The sequence below is a fragment of the Microcebus murinus genome, chromosome 18, assembly GCF_040939455.1.
Source record: "Microcebus murinus isolate Inina chromosome 18, M.murinus_Inina_mat1.0, whole genome shotgun sequence".
Classification (NCBI taxonomy): Eukaryota; Metazoa; Chordata; class Mammalia; order Primates; family Cheirogaleidae; genus Microcebus; species Microcebus murinus.
In genome coordinates this window covers 26,811,883-26,834,606 of record NC_134121.1, presented here as the reverse complement: position 1 = coordinate 26,834,606, position 22,724 = coordinate 26,811,883, and the positions used below count along the sequence as shown (strand labels likewise).

Genomic DNA, 22,724 nt, shown 5'->3' with positions numbered 1-22,724 from the left:
GAGGGGTCAGGGCGGGGTAGGGCCTGCACTGGGTGCAGATGGGTTTTCACCCAGATAAGCACAGGATGGAGCAAGGAGGGAACCCCCAGTTAAGAGACACAAGTAGACCGGGTTTACTGGAAAAAAGGCACATGCATAAAATACCCCACCCTCCAGGAACTCCAAATCACCAGGACTGCCACTGCCCTTCATCCCTGCCTAGAGGAAAAGGAGAGAGGAGGGGATGGGCCTCAACATTTGGGACATGGAGATGAGAAAAGTACATGTCTCCAAGAGCCACCCAGTGGCTGGTGGTCAGGCAGGGCTTGCTCTCAGACTCAGTGATATCCCCTGAGATGGAACAGTCCATTCTGCACAGCTCGCCAGACCAAGGGGGCAGGAGTCCTGCTCATGACTATGGATGGGTTCCAGGGCTTCAGGCAGGGAAGAGGGAGATGGGGAAAGGTTTCTATTGGTCTGCTGGGGACTGGCTTCAAGTCCTGAGCTGTCAAACTTCTGTGTTTACTTGGGTGGAGGTGGGGAGAGTAGGGGCACAATGACATGGTGTGGTGATCACATGTTCATTTCCCTATCTGCACTGTGGGCCATCAGCTCCCTCGGAGTTGAGTCAGTGCTAACCCTAGTTCTTGGCCTCAGTAAGGTGCTCAACAGATGTTGCCAAACCCAAGACTGATAAGCGAGCGTAAAAGGGAAAAGGCTCCTCAGGTGGGAGGAGAGTCATCAAGCCAGGGCCCTCTCCCCATCTCCTTGCTGGCGGGACCTGCTCCCGCCTGACCACAAACTCACACTGCTGCACTCCCACACCCAGACTGGGCTTTCTCCCCTTTAATGTCAATTGTGACTTGGGCCCAGCAGCTGAGTGGGTCCCTGCGGCCTCTCCTGGCTAGGCCGGCTGCTCTATCTCCTGCCTGCTGGCACAGCTCTCCTTCCTCTCTGCTGGCTGGCTGGCCGCCTCTGCAAGGCAACAAGAGGGCAGGGGGTGGAGCAGCAGCACTGCTGGCCTTGCCCGTGACAGAGAGGCAGCTGTAGGCAGGAAAGGGGTTTAGCCAGTGTTCCCCAAAACACCTGTGCTCATCTTCTTTCAAAGTTCATGTGCAGAGGGTTGGGAACACAAAGCCCTGGGCTAAACTGGCCTATCTGCTGTGTTGCCCTTCTTACCCTCTTTGTTTGGCACGGGGTCTCATCAGCAGCTTTCCGCTTCTGCCCCACTTTCACTGGAGAAGACTTCACGGTCAGCTTCTCCCCCACTTTCCCAGGGGAAGGCTTTGCAGTCAGAATGTTGCCTGCAGGACAGAGCTCGGGGTAAGAAATAAAAGGGCAGGGATTGCTGATAATGGTCCCTGAAGTCAAGGGCAGTAAAGGGAAGGTCCAGGCTCTTCCTCTGCTATGAGCACGGGTGAGGGGGAGGGAAGAGTTGTCAGCTAAACCCTTAGCTCAAAAGTGGCTTATCCCCTGGTCAGACTGGTTCTCCCAGAGCACTGCTTTATTCAGGGCTGCTGAGCAGATACGGGGTGCCCATTAGAACAGCTTCTGGCCCAAGGCTGGACACACACCAGGAATTCAGTCAATGTTAGCTGCAGTGCATACAGATAATGTGATCTCAGAGTTGGAATGTGAGATGGGGTCCCTGCCCTTCCATCTCGGACCCTCACCCCACTCCTCTTCACGTATCCTTACCGCCTTTGCTGCTGGGGTTACTCAGCTTCCCTCCTGCGTTCTTGGCACTAGCAGAGGGCTTGCTGGGGGAGGCTCGGGGGGCCTTCCGGGGCACAGCGGACCCTGAGGTGCCCTTGTTCTCTCCATTGCTGCCCCCTGAAGTGGAGCTCCCCTCATCTCCAGCCACTACAGTGAAGTCTGCCTTCTCCTTGGACAGCTGGTACAGTTCCTGAGGAGGGGAGGAGAGCCCTTGGGTGGTATCGCTCCTTTCCCAGACACTGGCCTCTGAGGCAGCGTGTGGCTGGGAACAAGGGTAAGACACACGGCAGGGGACACACACTGCCCTCCTTGGTACTACTCCAAAGTATGGGCCCATTACGTGAGTAATCAGGGTACAAATCCCTGTTCCGTGTTCTCCAGTTCTTAATCAGCAAAACCTGGGGCAGCCCTTCACAAGGAGGCCATTAGAGCGAGCCCTCACTCTCCAGACCAAAGGCCGCTCAGCAAGGCCTGACAAGCACAAGGCTTTCTGCTCGCAGACGGCAGGAGTAAGGGGCCTACTGCTGCTGCCCCACTCGGCACAGTTTAGTCCCCTTCTCCAGTCACCCTCCTTGCTCTGTCTCAGTGGAATGGGGGAAAGATGGCAGAGGACATGTGGACAGTCCAGATGCCCAAGGTTCCAAGGCCAGGGGAGTAGGGTGGAGAGCACACATCCAGCATAAGAATTGATACCTTGAGTTGGGGAAGGTTAGTGGCAGACTTCCAGTCCTTATCGTCACGGATTCGGGTGCAACGAGGGAATCGGATGGAGATCCCATCAGCAGTGTGAGCCTCAGACTTGGAGAATTCAGCCCCTGTGATTTCCCACACGGCAGCCTTCTGTCAGGAGTAAATCAGGCAGATCATCACTGTTAAGAAGAAATAACTCCCAACAAACTGGAAGCAATACAAATAGTTAAAACTACAAAAGCTTTGGCTGTCAGCTGGGAGACTTGGGTTCTAATCCACTTGGCTGGAAAATCCAGATCCCCATGGCTGGGCAGACTTTCACTGAGAATGAGATGGCTTCTATGTGGCACTGCAGAGCCTGCAAGCTCATTCTGTGGCTGAAGGACCCCAAGCCACTGGGTCGATACCTTTGGGTCCGGCACAATGAAGTCAGGATAGTAGATCTTGTTGATCTTCAGCCAGCTGGGTATTTTGCTGGGATCCTGGAGGAAAAAAAGGTGCTGCTCAGGGTGGTTCCTAAGGCACAAGGCTTAAATCCCTATCCTTGGTAATGAGACTGTGAGATGTGCCTCAGCTAAAAAGCCTGACCTTCATCCCATGTGACTGTCCCTGCCCAGAGGGAGTGTGGCCTAGAGGCCATGCAGGTCATTTTCCACAGGGTAGGCACTAATCTTGCTCTCGTGGCCAAACAGCAACCCTTGTTTCTGTGTAGACAGATAAATGACACCTCCAGTCCCCAAAACGTAAACTGTCTCAGTAATGATGGTCAGTCCAGAGGCCGGGGCTAGCCAGGTCCCGTCCTTACCTTGCTGATCTTCACCATGTCCAGTTCCTTCTGCAGGCGGGCAAGTGTGGCATCATCATGGCCTCCTGAACACTTGGTGACCGTGCACCACTTCTGGCTGCTGGGGTCATAGCAGCCCATGAGGAAGATTGACATCATGCCGCCTGGGAGGGGAGTGTGGGCTGAGTATGGGCGGGAGGGAGCCACCTCCGCCAGCCCTAGGAGCCCAGGGAGAGGGAGCCCAGTGGAAAGGAAAGGGCCTGGGCCTTGTCCAAGGGCCAGAGTTCATTGCTGAGGTCTACCTCTTACTAGCTGCGTAACACAATCCTAACCTTTATGAGCCCCAATTTCCCCAATTTTCTTCAGCAAATTAGGAATAACCACACCCAACTTGTTGAGCTCTGGGGAATCGAATAGTACCCAGCACATAGTATTAGTATTAGTTCCTCAGACACCAGCTTGTTCTCCAGTCAGGAAAGAGATTTTCCCTGAGGAGGAAGCTGTCAGGCCCTGCAGAAATAACCGGAGCTTCTTTCCACCAACCCAGCACAAGGTATTCTTGCCTGACTTCTCCCTGCTTGTGTGCAGCTCTTCTATGTCCCTGCCTGAGGTGTCTCAGGCCAGCTGGGAGCCCCAGATCCCAGGACTTGAAAAAGTCATGACAGCCATGCTGGCAGATCAAGCCAGTAAAAAGGTCAGCCTGTATCTCAGGCAGTACCTTCCAAAAGAGGCCACCTCAGGGGCCAGAGACTACCCTGACCTTTGTTTCCTTGCCCATAGAAGGCCCCGAGGACCACCAGGTCAGCTGTGTCAGCCATGGCCCCCTCGTTCAAATAGTCTTTCTTCACTTTCAGCCAGTGCCGCTTCCCAGGCTCATATGTACCCTGAAGGGAGGCAAAAGAGAGACCACAAACCAGAGTGAAAACTCTATGAGGATGGCATTTACCCTTCACTGCTACACACTAGGTCTGTCACAGTGCCCGGCCTGTTCTGGTGAGCAGCCCCCAGGCACTAGAGGATGCACACAAACATCCTCCAGATCCACAACAGACCTGTCCAAACCCTGGTAAGGGCCCCTCAGCACCCGCCCCCAGGCACCTCAGACGGTCACCACCATCTCCTGGCCAGGGCTGGAAAGGAGAAGACAGAGTATAGCCACCTTACCTTCACATCCTTCAGCACCAGCCCTTCCAACCCCTCCCGGATCACCCGGTTTATCATGTCGGCCAAGTCTGAAGCTTTCTGAGGGATGAGAGGAGAGAGGTTGAAGAGTTTGTGAGAACAGACAGAGTGGCCGCGAGTGAGGTGGGGCTTGTTCCTTTCTGCACACGAGTCAAGTGCCCACTGCGAACACCCTAACTTGAATGTAAGGGACAAAGGTTATAAAGCAGGGAACCTCTCATCCCAACCGGAGAGCTGCTGTGGCTGAAACACAGGATAGTTGCCTACAAGAGATTTTCAGGCCGGGCGCGGTGGCTCACGCCTGTAATCCTAGCACTCTGGGAGGCCAAGGCAGGCGGATTGCTCAAGGTCAGGAGTTCGACATCAGCCTGAGCAAGACCTTATACGTCTCTACTATAAATAGAAAGAAATTAATTGGCCAACTAATATATATAGAAAAAATTAGCTGGGCATGGTGGCACATGCCTATAGTCCCAGCTACTCGGGAGGCTGAGGCAGCAGGATTGCTTGAGCCCAGGAGTTGGAGGTTACTGTGAGCTAGGCTGATGCCACGGCACTCTAGCCCAGGCAACAAATCGAGACTCTGTCTCAAAAAAAAAAAAAAAAGAAAAAGATTTTCATGCCCTGCCCTCCAGGGTGAAGGCTAGCAGAGAACACACACAGCAGTCAAAGGCAAACACAGCAGCCCCCATAACAGAATTAAGACTCGTTTTTCCAGTCACACTTGACCCAAGGGGTTCCTTGCCCTGCTTTCAATGCACTAGACCCTGCCTAGGGTAGGGTCTTCGTGTACCGTGACTTGCTTCATTTCCGAGAACATGATCCGGTTTGGAATTTCAACCATGTTGTCATGAAGAAACTTCCGCCGCTCACACAGAGGCCTAAGGGGAACAGGAGAGCTGAGGTTAGGCCAGGGTCCTCCTACCTCTATTAGGAATTTGGAGGAAAGGGGTACAATGATAATAACTGCTGCTTAGAGCCAGAGTTTGCCATGGATTAAGGCTCTTATGTATAATAGTTCTGCTGTTAAGGGTACAAGGGGTCCACTGTGACCGAAGATGGACAATTGTGAGCCATGGCACAGAGCCAGTTCATAGCCATAGTTCCCATTTCTACTTTATTGAGCCAAGGCAGAACTGGCCTCTAGCCCAGATTGTATGAATTCTGATCCCACTTGAAAAATGACTGAACTCTCATTTTTTATCCCCTGCACCCTGCTTTACCTCAACCCCAAGGCTAGCTAGTCCCTGGGTCACCAGGCTGAGACAGGTCTCAGAACCCAAACCCTAACCCTACACTACCAGTTCTTTCTCTCTTCTGCTTCCTTCCCCTTCCACAAGCAAGGATGTGGCTGCTGCAGGAGGAACAGGTGCAGGCATACATTTCTAAGTGTGCAAAGGGCCAATGCTGGTTTCTCAGGCCCAAGCATCCTGGTAGTTCTCCCCAAGATGGTCCCACCGATAGCCTCCCCTACAATCAGGAGCTTCCTGCTATCAGTCTCTTCTGAAATCAAAACCTCTGAGCTGTAACCATCAGTCTTATGACCCCAGGAGTGTTACTGGAGAAATAAAATGAAACCCCACTGTGTTCACAATCTCTTTGCTTTAGTAGAGAAACATTATTTCTTTAAAATATAAATGGGGACATGACAATAGCACTTGTGCTACCTCTCAGCTCCCTCCTGTGCTGCCCCTGACAAGCTCCTGGGCACACAGGCATATGTGCCAGTCTGCTACTTTCCCTTTTTTCTAATCTGAATCCCCCCCACCTCCTTATCTAGGAAATGAAAATAGATTCCTGGCAGTTCCTGGGTGTTTTTGTTTTTTGGAGACAGAGTCTCACTCTGTTGCCCAGGCTAGAGTGAGTGCTGTGGCGTCAGCCTAGCTCACAGCAACCTCACAAACTCTTGGGCTCAAGCAATCCTGCTGCCTCAGCCTCCCAAGTAGCTGGGACTACAGGCATGCGCCACCATGCCTGGCTATTTTTTTCTATATATGTTAGTTGACCAATTAATTTCTATTTATGGTGGAGATGGGGGTCTTGCTCTTGCTGGTTTTGAACTCATGACCTCGAGCAATTCACCCGCCTCAGCCTCCCAGAGTGCTAGGATTACAGGCGTGAGCCACCGCGCCCAGCCAGTTCCTGGGTTTAAAGATGCTAACCAACTCACCTGTCCATCAAGCTGACATCATTAAAGTAGATACAATCAAAAACAAATAGGCAGACATTAGCATCTTGGAAGGCAGCTTTCTGTAAGGGAAAATGACGTATTAGGTACAAGAAGGACAAATGTCATAAGGCATGAAAACATGGTCTACTTCTGGAGGCCCTCTGAAGCACCCGATGGGAGAGCCCTATTTGCGCTCTGAAGCCCCTGGGCCATAAGGGTACTTAGTAGATGGTACTAAATGGAAACCAACTCAAAAAGGCATCAGAAGCAAAGATAAGCTCCACCCTACATGACAAATTCTCTTTTCAGACTGCAGCGCACATGTCCATGCGTGTGCACACACACACATTCACTCTTGCACATATGACCCTTAGCCAGTACCTTGTGTACTCCCAGAGTCCCAAAGGGCAGTGGTTTGCCCGTATTGTTGTCAATCAGGAGCACCTCGGAGTCCAAGATCATGCTGTGGCCCCCAGGAAAAGCCTGGGGGATGTAGTCCTTAAAGTGGGCCACCTGGAGGCAGAAATGTAGCTTTGATGAGGGACGAATGGGCAGCGGGGACCAGAGCCAAACCACGGAGAGCAAAGCCTAGGCCTCAGAAGGAACACAGAATACCACATATGAGCCCAGCTCATGTGCGTAACACATAGCTAGGCCTTGTCAGCCAAGTGGATAGGAAGAATAAAATAAGCTATGTAGCTTATTTTTAGTACTTTTAGTACTTCTGTCTAGGCCAAAAGCCATGACTTGGAGGTCAGCCCATGCTGAGTCACTTTCTTTTTTTCTTCTTTTGAGACAGAGTCTCACTTTGTTGCCCAGGCTAGAGTGAGTGCCGTGGCGTCAGCCTAGCTCACAGCAACCTCAAACTCCTGGGGTCAAGCAATCCTCCTGCCTCAGTCTCCCGAGTAGCTGGGACTACAGGCATGTGCCACCATGCCCGGCTAATTTTTTTCTATGTATTTTTAGTTGGCCAATTAATTTCTTTCTATTTTTAGTAGAGATGGGGGTCTCGATTTTGCTTGGGCTGGTTTCGAACTCCTGACCTTGAGCAATCTCCCTGCCTCGGCCTCCCAGAGGAGTCACTTTCTACGGACTATGGGGAAGGCAGAGTTTTGGAGGAAAAAAGGAAACAGAGTGAACATGTGCAGGCAGGAGGTAGAGGAAGACAAATATGGGAGGGAGGGAGGAACAGTGGGTGGGCAGAGGTTAGTGCCTGTTGCAGAAGTTGGGTGGATATCAGGTTGGGGTTGGACTGGGGGAGAACAGACGGATTGGAAAGAAGCAGTGTCTTCTCTGAGTGAAAGCTCTGAACACACAGCCATCATCAGAATGAAACAGGATGTTTGAAATTAGAGTTTTCCTGGTAAGGGCAGAGCCCTAATCTCTTGACAACTCCAGCCAGGAAGAGGTCCCTCTGTAACCTGAGGGACCTGCAGCCCCTGCCAAGTGATGCCAGGAATGGGGTCCAGAAAGGATAACTGGCCCAACTTCTCAGCTGGGCAGGGCACATAGGCCATCACTATCCAGGATGCTTGGAGCAGGAACAGAAAAGGCCTGCACATCCATCCCATTCCCTTCAACCCCCAACCTAGCCCTTTAAGAACCAAAAGCACAGGAGAGGCAGGGGATGAGTGAACACTGGGTAACAGAAAGTAGGAAAAGGACTAATTCTGGAAGCTGTGCTCAAGCTGCTTCCTAGGTCACAGGAGGTACCCATTTAACATCAGTCTCATCAAAAGCAGTTCCTTGGCACTTTTACAGTGCTCCACAGAAAAGCAAACCTGTACTAAAGCTCCATGCAGAGGCCACTGCTCAGCTCTCCTCTGGAACACCTAAAACAAGTGGCCTGCTTTATCTTCAGTGTTCCAGTAGGAAGGCAAGGTTGAGGTAAGCACGTGGACCACATAACCCATACCCCTGACCCCTGGGGCTCTGAAAAACTGAGTTGCTCTGAGAAACGGAGTCTGAGCTATGAAAGAAAAAGATAGCAAGGACAAGAATTCCATCTGCTCCTAAGCTATTGGAGCCAGATGTTCCTGCTGCTTCTCACTGAAGATACCCCCAAAGGCTCACAGTATTCCTGGGAGCTGAGAAGGGCTGAGGAATGAAGCTCTCAATGCCCCTGCTGATTAGGGCAGGAATCTAGGCTCCCAGATGTCCCCTGGGATTGTGTTTACATCAGAATGTAAACTTCGCAAGAGCCAGAACTTTTGTCCATTTTTTTCACTGCCATATGGCCACCGACTACAATAGTGCTTAAGCATCTGATAAATAGTTGTTGATTAAATTAATGAATGACAGCCTAACAGCTCCTTGTACATGAGCCTTAGTCTATGTCCCAATACTACTGTGGGCGAGGAAAGTATCTCTGTCCCAGGGAGCTCTGTCCTGAATGACCTAAGTTTGGATTCTTTGGCTATCCCTGCTGAGCAGTCCTTCATTATTGGAATTGATTGATTCATTCAGCAAATGAAAAGCAAACCCTTTGTCTCTGAAGTAGTTAGGCTAGGGTTAAAAAAAAAAAGGAAAGAAAAAACAAACTTTTATTGTATAGCAGAGCTGGAATAGCTATGGATCTCTGGCCCTGAGAATTTTTTTTTTTCATAATTTTTTTCCCACCCCCTGGCCCTGAGATTCTTAGAGGCAAAGATGGGAAGGGCATATACCTTGTGAGGTAGGACGGGCTTGAGACTGCGGCTGAAGTAGCTGAAGTGTTCCCCGTTCTTATGCACCTGGACTCGCTCACCGTCATACTTGATCTCAGAGAACATGCCGTTGGGACATTTCTTCATCGCGTACTCGATGGACTTGCAGGCTTCGGCCTTGGGGTGGGGAAAGCAAAGCCTGGAGACTTTCAGTGAGGGGCTGCTTAGCAGGGATGGCCAAAGAGCCTGAAATTGTGCTAGGCAGGAAGAGCCACCCTGTCATAGGAAGCCTGGCTCTGCTACCAGTGCTCTGAGCTACTCTGCGGCAGGTCACAGAACCTCAGGGGTTACTTAATACATCCACCTGTCTTCAGGTAAGATGATAGATAAACCACTTAAGGCAGATGCCACAGAGTCTCCAACATCATTCACACAAGGAGACTAAAGGTCAAGAGAGATTAAGTCATTCATCTAAGATTCTATGGCTTTTTGGTGGTGGTATAGGTACGATTAGAATTCAGGTCTTCCCACTAGATCCCGTCTTTTCCTTTGCCTTCTGTTCGCCATTGAGAAATGCCCTCTCGTACACCTCCACTCTTCCTTCCCCAAACGTATCCAGTTAATGTGCAAGAGGCTCAACATTCACACCCTATCAGATCTCACCCTGAAGGATGTGACACTTGGATAGGTGTGGAGAGCAGGGACAGGGCAGCGTTCCTCACCAGCATGGGCTGTACAGGTGTCATAAGCGAGGCCTGGACGCTCAGAGTCCGTCTCCGGCCAGGTTCCTTCTCCACCGCCTGCTCGTTGAGAAGGACCCGCTCCACCACATCCTGCAGGTTGCGTGAGGCTTTGAAGGCTTCATAGGCATTGGGGTCGAGGGCGTCTAACCTACCAAGGGACATAGGAGCAAGCAAACAAAACCACTGCCTTTGACCTTGTAGCTTTGGATAGCTGCCTGTCCTCACAGAGAGGAGACATCCCAATCTATATGGAAGGGGTTGTGTTCTATTATCTAAAGACTTTCACAAGGGGAGAAAAAAACTCTTGGAAAATTCAGCTCATTTGACACACTGCCTACTTGGATGCTGCCTTAGTGAGGAAGGGACTACAGTGGGCAAGAGACTCACATTCTACTTAGTGAACATACGTCATACTTTCAATTATAACAACCCTATGAGAAAGGTATTGTTATCTACACTTTACAATTGAGAAATGGAGGTGGAGACAGGCAAAGTGACAGATCAGGGTCCCATAAAAAGAAAGAAGGTGGAATGAGGATTCAAATCCAGATCAGATCAGGACTCCAAAGGGGACAAATGAAGCTAGCAGCTCGGGCTGTCAAGGAACTGGTACTTACACATGTTTTGCACCTGAGTTCATCTTCAGATCATGTTTGATCAACCTGATGATGCACTTAAGGTCATTGGCTGTACACCTAGGGGGATGAGGCACATTCAACTTGGTCTTTGAAGACTCTGGACCCCCAAACCTTCCTTCCCAAGAGATTCCATCTCCCTAAGCCGCCCCCATTGGGCATGGCGCAGCAGCTCCCCTACCTGGAGGCGATGTCCTGCAGGGCCTGTTGCTGCTCATCCTCCTTGGTGAGCCTGGAGAGCCGCAGGAGGAATTCGTCCACTTCCTGGATGGTAAGGAGGCTCTTGGCAGCTGGGGGGAAAGACTTGCTCTGCTCAAAGAAGACTCTGATTGTCTCTGACACGTCACCCTGTCTCCAAAAACCAAAATGCCACTGCTGCAACCCCAGGGTGGCCAAGTATATCCCTCAAGACCCAGGACTAAAGATGAACCAGGAGATTTTAATCACAGCTCCTGTCCCAACTCAACATATCTACCTCGCTTCTTAGAGACTCTATTCCGTCCACACTTCCTAGAAGTGGCATGTCTATCTACCACAGGATCTGCCCACCTGCCTTGGCTGAGAAGAGACACAAGAACTAATTCAGCGCTAAGCCAATCTGAATTCTGCTTAAGAATTTGAACAAATAGGCAAATTTGTCATCATCAGATAATGGGAGTGGTGCTTGAATGGAAACTTTCCATGGTGCCACAGCTAGAGTCATGAACAATCCAAAGCTGAAATGTTAAGCTCAAGTTATAGAGGAAAAGAAGTAGAAAGAGAGTCCAGAGCAAGAGCCCCAAGAGACAGACAAATCTCAAATTCTGATTTTGAGAACCAGGCTTTTTGTGGTTCAGCACTGGTATAGTTTCAGTCCTCAGAAACTTACGAAATTAACAGCTACTGCCTCACGTTCAGCTCCCCCTACAATAGAAGGCTGCTCAAAGGGTTTCAGTTACCTAAAACAGTATGTGCCCCAACCAGAAAAAAACAGGCTACAGGTGCCTGGCTTGGCAGAAATCCACCTGGAATGTGGCCTACCCTCCCCTGCCTCTGACCTGCTCTAGGTCCCGTGCCATATCGTCTGGGTTGCAGTTAAAAATGCGACTGAAAAGCTTCACAATCTGCTTATCATTCAAGTTGTAAACACTCTTAATGACACCCGGCAGCAGCAGCTTCACCGTTAGGTACACATCACCGTGGAAACCATCTGGAGACAGAAGAAAGGAACTGAGAAATGAGGCTTAAACAAATAAATACATGAACTCAAAGAAGCAGAGACCAAAAGAGATCTATATATGGCTGCCTATACTCCCACAGTACCCTGTGCATGTCACTACAGTAAGAGAGGCCTAGCGTAGTGATAGGTGACTGGGGGTTTATGTCTACCTCACCTTTCGCCCATGGATGAACTCCTGCTGGGCAAAGCTATAACTTTCAGTTCATGTGCCCAGTGACAAGCATATTACAGATTCTTAGTGACAATTTGTTAGATAAATGAAAGAAACAAGAGTTGGAAGCTTCTATTCTAAGCTGTGCATATGATTCATAAAAATCTCATCAAAAATGCAGGATAGTGAATTTTCTTACTAGTCAAATAGGTTGGATTTGTCTGGCCTTTTAGAGGCAGAACAAGGGCATAGGAAGAAAGATGCCAAACTGCTCTGAGCAGAACTGGCTACATAATTTGGGAAGTCCAGCTTACGCAAATGCAAGGCCCCTTGTTCAAAATTATTAAGAATTTCAAGACAGCAATAGCAAGACATTAAACCAAGCACAGGACCCTGTACAGTTTACATGCTCTGAAGCCGGCCATGGCCCTGAGCTCTTTAGAAGAAAAGCTCATTCAGGATGCTCGTAGCCCCACCTCCTGCTGAGCCTTTCCGTAGGAAGTCCTGGATGATCTGGGTCTTTGTGTTGTAGCTAGGATTATCAGCCACCATGGCGCACAACTTCCGAAACTCCCGCAGCAGACAGTCCTTGTGCTTGGGGTCACATTTGCTTGAAGACAGACTTTTCTTAGGGACAGGGCTTGAGGGGGCTTCATCAGAGTTATTGGGCTTGGCTGATGGAGAGAGAAACAACAGATGAATTCATTTTGCCTTTCTGGGAAGGAAGAAAGGAAACTAAGACTTCTGCTGGTGCTTTAGCTTCATCTAATCCCCCTAAATAGCCCTTTGGGGTAGATATCATTAAACCAGTCTTAAAGGTAAAGAAATGGAGGTCAAGTAGTTTCCCCAAAACTGACAGCTTTTAATGGTAAAGGAACAAGGGCCTTCTCACAGCCAGGCAGAGGACCAGACTGATGTGCATCTCTTAGCAAAATATGTACACCACTTCACAAAAGAACAAAGGCCACAGTTGTGTCAAGAGTGGTCAGGAGGATCTCAAGAGCAATGGTAAAGCAAACCCCAAAGAAGCTGGGATGAGAAAGGGTTAAGAAATCAATGGACATGTTAGTCAATTTAAAATTACTGCTATTACAGATTGTCAGAACTAGAAGAAGCCAGAAAGATTATCTAGTTCAATGTCCTTTTGCTGAGGAGGGGACTGAGGTCCAAGAAGAACAGATGAATTCCCAGATCACCTACCTCCCTGGTAATAGAGCAGGAACAAAGATACCACCAAGAAAGTCAGATCTCACCAGTGCACTGCCAATATTCACACCCCTTGCCACTCCAGCCTTTCTTTTCTTATTGTCAAAATAAAAGGTAGTCAAACAGCAGGGCTTTCCTACAGACACTTGAAAATAACTATGTACAACTAATTGGTGATTCCCTCTTACCTCCTTATGACCATTTACAAAGCAAATTTTATTTTGTAAGCTTGTGGCAGAGCCATTAGTAAGCTGGCTGCTGATGCAAGCTTCTTCTTGTCTGGGCTTTGTAAATTATGAATCCATCCTTAGCCAGATGTGGTGACATGTCTGTAACCTCAGCACTTTGGGAGGCTGAGACAGTAGGACTGCTTGAGGCCAGGAGTTTGAGACCAGCCTGGGCAACAAAGTAAGACCCTGTTTCTACAAAACATTGTTTAAAAAGTTAACTGGGGGCCGGGCGCGGTGGCTCACGCCTGTAATCCTAGCTCTTGGGAGGCCGAGGCCGGCGGATTGCTCAAGGTCAGGAGTTCAAAACCAGCCTGAGCAAGAGCGAGACCCCGTCTCTACTATAAATAGAAAGAAACTAATTGGCCAACTGATATATATATATAAAAAATTAGCCGGGCATGGTGGCTCATGCCTGTAGTCCCAGCTACTCGGGAGGCTGAGGCAGAAGGATTGCTTGAGCCCAGGAGTTTGAGGTTGCTGTGAGCTAGGCTGACGCCACGGCACTCACTCTAGCCTGGACAACAAAGCGAGACTCTGTCTCAAAAAAAAAAAAAAAAAAAAAGTTAACTCGGGCCGGGCGCTGTGGCTCACGCCTGTAATCCTAGCTCTTGGGAGGCCGAGGCGGGCGGATTGCTCAAGGCCAGGAGTTCAAAACCAGCCTGAGCAAGAGCGAGACCCCGTCTCTACTATAAATAGAAAGAAATTAATTGGCCAACTGATATATATATAAAAAATTAGCTGGGCATGGTGGCGCATGCCTGTAGTCCCAGCTACTTGGGAGGCTGAGGCAGAAGGATCACTCGAGCCCAGGAGATTGAGGTTGCTGTGAGCTAGGCTGACACCACGGCACTCACTCTAGCCTGGGCAACAAAGTGAGACTCTGTCTCAAAAAAAAAAAAAAAAAAAAAAAAAAAAAAAAAAAAAAAAAGTTAACTGGGCAGGGTGGTGTGTTCCTGCAGTCCCGGCTACTTGGAAGGCTGAGGTGGGAGGATTGCTTGAGTCTAGAAGTTTGAGGCTGCAGTGAGCTACGATTGTGGCACTGCATTCCAGCCAGGGTGATAGAGCGAGACCCAGTCTCAAATAAAACAACAACAACAACAACAAAAAAAAACCCCATCCTTATCTCTGACCTGGAGTCTGTCTAACTAAAATAAGATTTTGGGAGACCGAATCTTCAAAGCAATAATGTTCAGCCAGGTTGCAAGAACTAGAACACACTGTTTAGACTCCTCCCAAATTCCATTCCCAATATCAGAGCCCTTCCAAAAACATGCTGTCTTAACCATCACCTGGACTCTTCTATATTTCTATCTTTGACCTACCATCAAACAAAATACAAAAACCACAAACCTCAGACTTTTTTGGGGGGGTGGTGGTGGTAAGAGATGGGGTTTTACTATTTTGCCCAGGCTGGTCTGGAACTCCTGGCCTCAAGTGATCATCTTGCCTCCTAAAGTGCTGAGATTACAGGTATGAGCCACCACACCTCGGCTGCCTCAGAGTTTTTTTGCTTTTTTTTTGAGACAGAGTCTCACTTTGTTGCCCAGGCTACAGTGCCGTGGCATCAGCCTAGCTCACAGCAACCTCAAACTCCTAGGCTCAAGCAATCCTTCTGCCTCAGCCTCCCGAGTAGCTGGGACTACAGACATGCACCACCACACCGGGTTAATATTTTGTATATATTTTTAGTTGGCCAATTAATTTGTTTCCATTTTTAGTAGAGACAGGGTCTCGCTCTTGCTCAGGCTGGTTTCAAACTCCTGACCACGAGCGATCCTCCCGCCTCGGCCTCCCAGAGTGCTAGGATTATAGGTGTGAGCCACCGTGCCTGGCCCAGAGTTTTAAAATACTAAAAATCCTATAGAGACAGGCACTGTTTTTGCAATGTTATTTCCTATTGTCCTCATGAGAACACTATGGGGTGGATGAGGCATGGAGAAACGCAGCTTAAAAAAATATATACAGACCGGGCGTGGTATATATAAAAAAATAAAAAAATAAATACATAAAGTCAGGAAAGCAGAGATTGAAAGAGACCTATACATGGCTGCCTATGCCCCCATAGTAGCTTGTGTATATCACTCTGGTAGGAGAGGACATATTTGCTTTACAAACAAGGCCAAAGAGGCTCAGAGAGGTGAAGACTTGCTCAGGGTTCCGAACGGTCAAGAATAGTGCTGGGACCAGAACTCAAGTCTTCCGACTTTGGGTCTAGGCTTCTTTCAAACACATAAAGGTTCTTTCGATCCCCAAACAACTTCTGAGTTTAAGCAGTTTGGCTTTATTTTCTTCAACTGAATCAATCACAAGAATGTCTCCAAACAATAAAAGAGGCAACAGAGTGTAGGGTAAAAGAGCACAGGTACTGGAGTCGAACTTCAGCGCAAATACCAACCCCATAATGAACTTGAACTTCAACTTTCTCATTCATAAAAATGGGCCTCATAAAAGTACTTCCTAGCAGGGGTGGGGCACCTGCAGCCTGAAGGCCACATGTGGCTTCCTAGGTCCTTAAGTGCAGCTTTTTGACCAAATCCAAATCCTTTCATTAAAAGGGGTGCAGCAGAGAAAGATGAAGCTTTTCTTGCCTCCTTTGGTGCTTAAAAAAGAACAATCTTGAAATCAGAAGGCTGCAGGTTCCACACCCAAAGAATAAATGAAACTACTAACATAAAAGCCCCTAGCCCAGTACTATCTGTTACAAAAGGCCAATAAATGATCCTGATCCTCTCAACTCCTGTGTATACCCACATCCTAGCAAAGGTTTCCTGAATCTTACCTATGAAATAATTTTATATTTTACATAAAAGAAACCACTATATGTGTATGTGTATATACATTATAGAGAAGAAAAAAGTTAACACTTTGCTCCTTGTCTATCCTGCCAATACAAATAGCCACAATCCACCACTATAAGAGAGGAGATTCATCACTAGGCTATACTGCCTCCAAACAAATAGCACCGTTCAGATCCTTTTCTCCTACCTTCCCTGTGTTCCATGAATGTTCCAATCCTTTGAACAAATAGTTTTAAGAACTAAGAAAAGAAATCCATGCATGACATCTCCCTTCTTCCATACTTTCACTTCCAGTTCAGGCAAGTTTAGGGATGTAATTTCTCAACATTATTATTATTATTTCTTTTCTTTTTTTTTTTTTTTTTGAGACAGAGTCTCGCTTTGTTGCCCAGGCTAGAGTGAGTGCCGTGGCGTCCTAGCTCACAGCAACCTCAAACTCCTGGGCTCGAGGGATCCTTCTGCCTCAGCCTCCCGGGTAGCTGGGACTACAGGCATGCGCCACCATGCCCGGCTAATTTTTTATATATATATCAGTTGGCCAATTAATTTCTTTCTATTTATAGTAGAGACGGGGTCTCGCTCTTGCTCAGGCTGGTTTTGAACTCCTGACCTTGAGCAATCCGCCCGCCTCGGCCTCCCAAGAGCTAGGATTACAGGCGTGAGCCACAGCGCCCGGCCTATTATTATTTCTTTGAGCCACTGTCTCACTCTGTTGCCTGGGCTAGAGTGCCGTGGCATCAGCCAAGCTCACAGCAACAAAGTATACAAACAAATGCTATACAAGTGGAGTGGTGAGAATTAGCTATTACCTGTCTCTGCTCAGAAGCAAATCATTAATAAGACACTAGATTGAACAAAATTTTTACTCTTAACCAGAGCCCTAAATAGGATACCAAATAAAAGGAGCACCATAACAGCTAACATCTTACCTGAAAAGCCAGAAAACTTCCGGGGATTGGCATTGGTGACAAACGAGGCGCCTTTCACTGGAGATGTTACCTGGCCAGTGGTCGTCAACTTGGCCTGGACAACGGCTTTCTTCTTTGGCGTACCTGCTGCCTTAGAAGACAGATCTATAGGGCCCCAAAAGAAGGGAAAATATCCTTTGGTGAAATATCTCTGAGAATACTTCCAAAGACTCTTTAAACTGCTCTCTCTACCTCTTATCGCATATACAATAATCTCCAGAAGTAATAGGATTTGGGATAAATCAGAAATCATATTTTGAGAGGTAAAACTTGGAGACCCCAGCCCCATATAATTAGTCTCGATTTATAAATAAAAAAGTAAATGAAAATGAATCACAGAGCATGTCAGTTTAGCACAGGTAGGAAGATTTCCTGCTTATTTGAGTCGCATGACAAAATTAACTCTACCTTTATTTCTCTTCCTCTGAATGAGATGGGTCAAGAAGTAACAAAGGCTGAGGCCAATGGCTAAGGCTGGGCAGGCTAGGGTGGGAAGCATGAGGATAGAAATATGGGAAGTAGACTTTTCTCTATTAGAAATCTTTTTTCCTTTCAAAGAACAAAATGCCTATTTTTAAAGCCACTGCTCAGAGTCTTCCTACAGTGACTAGAACTATGCTTAGTAGAAGGTACAACTGTTAATTTATAGACATTGAAGGTCAAAGAGGACTAATTGGATTTGAAGGGCACTGGCATAAGATTTTTAAAATATGCCAATTTTAGAAATATTTCTATATATCCCTATATACATGAATATGCATGTACATGCAAATATGTATATGTCTCTATATATGTATGTATGTTTATGTGTATATACACACAAGTATTTTCTAGCTGTCTGCTGAAAGAGACAGATACCCCACAACAATGAGGACACATAGCATCCACATTTTGGTCTCTAGTACCATTCCCCACTAACAGAAACCTGGACTCCTCAGAGAATGGCTGGTTCCAGGGCTAGGGTAGGACATATAAAAATAAGACTATGAGCATCTTGTAGTATCTTAGAGTAAGGAAGCACTTTAAAACGTTTTTTTTTTGGAGACAGAGTCTTGCTCTGTTGCCTGGGCTACAGTGCCGTGGTGTTAGCCTAGCTCACAGCAATCTAAAACTCCTGGGTTTAAGCAATCCTTCTGCCTTAGCCTCCCGAGTAGCTGGGACTACAGATATGTACCATTATGCCTGGCTAATTTTTTCTATATATATTTTTAGTTGTCCAGCTAATTTATTTCTATTTTTAATAGAGACAGGGTCTTGCTCTTGCTCGGGCTGGTCTCAAACTCCTGACCTTAAGTGATCCTCCCACCTCAGCCTCCCAGAGTAAAACTTTTTTTAAAAAATAAAATGAGGGTTTACAGGACACAGAGGCAAGCTTAAAGGGGCTCCTAATTGGTCAAATATGGGACAATTAAGTTCCAAATTAATTAAGTACAGTAATGAACTATAAGCCACTGGGAGAAAGTAGCAATTCATGAGTCTATAACAGGCAATAATTTTTTTTTTTTTTTTTTGAGACACAGTCTCGCTTTGTTGCCCAGGATAAAGTGAGTGCCATGGCGTCAGCCTAGCTCACAGCAACCTCACACTCCTGGGATCAAGCGATCCTTCTGCCTCAGCCTCCGAGTAGCTGGGACTAACAGGCATGCGCCACCATGCCCGGCTCATTTTTTCTATATATTTTTAGTTGGCCAAATTAATTTCTTTCTATTTTTAGTAGAGACGGCGTCTCACACTTGCTCAGGCTGGTTTCAAACTCCTGACCTTTAAGGATCCACCTGCTTTGGCCTCCCAAAGTGCTAGGATAATAGGTGTGAGCCACCGCGCCCGGCCAATAGGCAAGAATTGATAGATAAAAGTGAGTACTCCTCTATTCTTCAAAAATGTCAATGTAATAAAAAAAAGACTATTCCCGATTAAAGGAATACAGAAGAAATATGACAACTGAATACAATACCCTATCTGATCCTAGGCTGAGATCCTACATTGGAGGGGAAAAAAAAGCTCTTAAAGATATTATTCAATCGACTGACAACACAGCATACAGATGGTAGACTAAAGTATTCTATCAAGGATAAATTTACTGAAGATGACAGCTGTACTAACCATCACATAATGCTCATATATCCTACTCTCAATATATACTGAAACACTTGAAGGTAAAGGGCCACATGTATGCAACTTATTCTTTAATGGTTAAACTGTGTATGTGTATCTATGTGTAGAGAGAAGACACATGAACAAACATGCTAAAGCAAATAGTAAAATGTTAAGAATAGATAAATCTGGGTAAAAGGACTATTAGTGCTCTTTGTACTATTTTTATTCCTTTTTTATCCAGCAATTCTTCTGTGAGTTTGAAGTTATTTTCAAATAAAAAGTTAAAAAAAAAAAAGTTGACCTCTATTCTCCCTAGCCCTTTTTCTCTCAGCACTAGTAAGATGAAAAAACTGTTTCTCCACCCCACCTGCAATATGCTGGGTTATCTGTTCCTTCTCATTATCTTCCAGCTCTTCCCAGCCTTCCAGCTCTGTGAGGTCCTCGATTTTTTTTGTGGTGGCCCGGGCCCGCTCCAGTTTTTCAAACATGCATTTAATGTGGTACCACTCTTTCATATCACCCCCGGATTCTGAGAAGGGATTGGGCACCACTTTGCCAATTCGGCAAACGCCCTTCACAATCTTTTCCTTGCATTTTTTGCAGCCAGCTGTGCCACGCTTGGCATAGTCAACGCAGAACCGTTGCTCGGCCATCTCACAGGGGTCACTGCAGAGTCCCACATGCGACCCTGGCAAGAAAACAAGGCAGGTGGCACGTGGTCTTAGATGGCCTCCCAGGAATGACAGAACAGGCTTACTTCTTTGGAGAAGGCAGCGTCCATGAAGCAGATCTGTTTCTGACCACTGGCTGAACTGTCTTATGTCAGGCCAGTGATGTTGGTGTTGGAACAGGCACAGTTCTTTTCGGCTGAGTGCACGGAGTGTTTGTGGGGAAAGGATCTTAAAAACCAAAGTCATACAGCTGCATGAAAAAGTAGGAGACAAAAAAGGTGAGATATAAATAAGGAGCTAGGCTTCCAATTTCTCAAAAGCCAGAGTCTTATACAGTGCATGCTGACTAATCAAATGCTTCCCAAAGTATTAAAGATTCATTGCTTACAGAATGAAGAAAATTTCCAATATAAGAAAATCCAGTTTGCAAAAGGGTGTTCAATTATCCAATGTACACATGTATATCTATCTAGTAAATCACAATGAAGAGAATCCAAATAACATAAACGCCTTTTCAGGCCATCAGCAATACGTGATATATACATAACAGATGAGAGCTTTAAGTATTACGAGATCCTTAAGTTAAAGTAATCGCCAAAAAAAACCCTGCACTTGTTTATGAAGTTTTTAATGTGAAGTATAGTATATATGCCATCCTCAGAAATCAATCCATGACATATATGTGTGATTTAATCAGAAACACTATTTTCAGGGGCAGTTAAGCAAAGCCTAGAATCAGCCTGCCTGGGTTCAAAGCCTAGCTTGGCCACTTATTAGCTGTATGAGGTTACTTAACCTCTCTATTCCTCAGTTTCCTCATATGTAAAACGTGGCTATTAACAGTACTTAAATCAAGGAGTTGTTCTAAGCATGAAGCCCTTAGAACAAAGTTTGACACACAGCAAGGGCTCAATAAATATTAACTCTTATTACAGTAAGTGAAGAAGTTATCTTCTAAGCAGAGGCCCTCTGTGCAATTAACCTGTTTATAATTCAGCAATTTGAATCAGGGAATGCTGAAGTAATTGGATGTCAAAAATTAAAGGAACTGCCGGGCGTGGTGGCTCACGCCTGTAATCCTAGCACTTTGGGAGGCCGAGGCGGGCGGATTGCTCAAGGTCAGGAGTTCGAAACCAGCCTGAGCGAGACCCCGTCTCTACCAAAAATAGAAATACATTAATTGACCAACTAAAAATATATATACAAAAAATTAGCCAGGCATGGTGGCGCATGCCTGTAGTCCCAGCTACTCGGGAGGCTGAGGCAGTAGGATCGCTGAGCCCCGGGGATTGAGGTTGCTGTGAGCCAGGCTGACGCCACGGCACTCACTCTAGCCTGGGCAACAAAGTGAGACTCTGTCTCAAAAAAAATAAAAAATAAAAAAAATTAAAGGAACTGACGAATCAATCCACATGGAAACAGATTCTATCTGCACCTTCTTACGTTCATGTTTTCTAAAGTATCTTTATAGCTTTAATTTTAAACATAGCAGAAATTACTTCCAGTCTGCATATGGCTGTGAAATTGCTATTGTGTTGTAAGAAAAAAGCAGGCTTTACTTACTGCAGTGCAGCATAGTGCAAAGAAAAACAGGTGGACTTGGAATCAGGGATGCGAGTGGAGTGTGACCACACAGCTTATCGACTTGTTGCCTCTGAGAAAACTCCACTTGTCTGGGGCTGTTTTCCTATCTCTAAAACAGGGAGAATAATACCTTTCACGGGTGGTTGGGAAAACCACAATAAATCCGTGAATGGGCTGGTGTGCGGGGAGGGGGGGTGTAAGGGGGGGCCGGTTCTGAACTCCCTAAAGATGTATATGAAATGTGTATGTTTGAAAATGAACGTTTTTGGGGGACAGGAGGTCCACAACTTTCATAATCTTCACAAAGGGCTATATAAACCCTTAAAAGTTTAAGAACGACGGAGGTGAGATATGTGAAAGTATCGCAGACCCATAAGAGGAAGTCAGAACAAGTTGAGTTTCAAGACTTTTCTTAGAAGGTCGATTTACAGAGCAAACCCCACCCCCCAAATAATGAAAGGAGCAGACGTGAGGAAGGCGCGGGGCCACGAGGAGGCACAATGCGGCTTAGAGGAAACTCGTGCGTTCCCCGCCTTCCAAGAGCCAGGGACCCGAGAAGGAAGCCCTGGAGGCCGCGCCGCAGCCGCCTTCCCCGAGGGGCTTCCCTCGCCGTTCCGCGGAGCGCGCCAGGCTGCGGGCCGGGTGCGGAGAGCGGGCTGCAGGACGCGGGCTGGCGGCGGTGCCGGGCCCTGGAGTCCTCGCGCTGCGCCCGGCCGGCACCGGCGGGACCGCGAGCCCAGTCCGCGGCGCTGCGGAAGGGAGCGCCCCTCCACCGGGCCGGGGCCGCGAGAAAGGTTCCCAAACTCCCTCCGAAGCGCGCCCACTCATGCACACCGGGCCGGGGTCCGAGAAGCCCCCGCGGGTCCCGAAGGGGGCACTGCCCGGGGATCCAGGGCCCTTGCCCCCCGCGGCCCCGAGGGGTCCCGGGGAGCCGCGAGCCTCCCCCCAGTCTCCCGGGGGCCTCCACGTCACGGAGGGTGTGCCCCCGGGCTCCGCAGGCGGGCGGGCGGGCGGGGGAGGAGCCGGGGGGCCGCCTCCCGGGCTGCTTCAGGCTGCAGGTCCCGGCCCGCTTCCCTCCCGCGGGCCCCGCCGCGCCGCACCGCGCCGCGCCGCCCTTCACTCACCTCCCGGCTCCGGCGCTCACCGGAGGCCTCGGTTCCAGGCGCCCACAGGCCGTAGGCAGCTCACGACGGTTGGAGCGCCTGTCTCTTTAAATCCGGGTCCTTGAGCTGGCGGCAGCGCGCAGGCGCAAAAGC

General features: G+C 47.9%; 1 protein-coding gene across 6 annotated transcripts in view; it reads right to left on the bottom strand.

Annotated features, from left to right (window-relative positions):
* The window catches only part of LIG3 (DNA ligase 3), a 26,734-nt gene extending 4,010 nt beyond the window's left edge, over positions 1-22,724 (bottom strand). Inside the window, exons 1-20 of one of the 6 annotated variants that reach the window (XM_012788832.3) lie at positions 22,593-22,724; positions 19,581-20,134; positions 17,078-17,221; positions 12,391-12,588; positions 11,582-11,733; positions 10,726-10,892; positions 10,527-10,604; positions 9,889-10,057; positions 9,188-9,343; positions 6,903-7,034; positions 6,522-6,601; positions 5,145-5,232; positions 4,334-4,411; positions 3,930-4,053; positions 3,191-3,333; positions 2,793-2,867; positions 2,389-2,535; positions 1,678-1,885; positions 1,159-1,283; positions 9-954 (exon numbers count right to left, since the gene is read on the bottom strand). In XM_012788832.3, the coding sequence (XP_012644286.2) occupies positions 898-954; positions 1,159-1,283; positions 1,678-1,885; positions 2,389-2,535; positions 2,793-2,867; positions 3,191-3,333; positions 3,930-4,053; positions 4,334-4,411; positions 5,145-5,232; positions 6,522-6,601; positions 6,903-7,034; positions 9,188-9,343; positions 9,889-10,057; positions 10,527-10,604; positions 10,726-10,892; positions 11,582-11,733; positions 12,391-12,588; positions 17,078-17,221; positions 19,581-20,130 (2,871 nt within the window). In that variant the 5' untranslated portion in view covers positions 20,131-20,134; positions 22,593-22,724 and the 3' untranslated portion in view covers positions 9-897. Of the gene's footprint in view, positions 1-8; positions 1,284-1,677; positions 1,886-2,388; positions 2,536-2,792; positions 2,868-3,190; positions 3,334-3,929; positions 4,054-4,333; positions 4,412-5,144; positions 5,233-6,521; positions 6,602-6,902; positions 7,035-9,187; positions 9,344-9,888; positions 10,058-10,526; positions 10,605-10,725; positions 10,893-11,581; positions 11,734-12,390; positions 12,589-17,077; positions 17,222-19,580; positions 20,135-21,447; positions 21,892-22,302; positions 22,449-22,592 lie in introns of those variants that run through there. The other 5 variants (XM_012788603.3, XM_075994363.1, XM_075994360.1 and 2 more) reach the window with 5 other exon arrangements.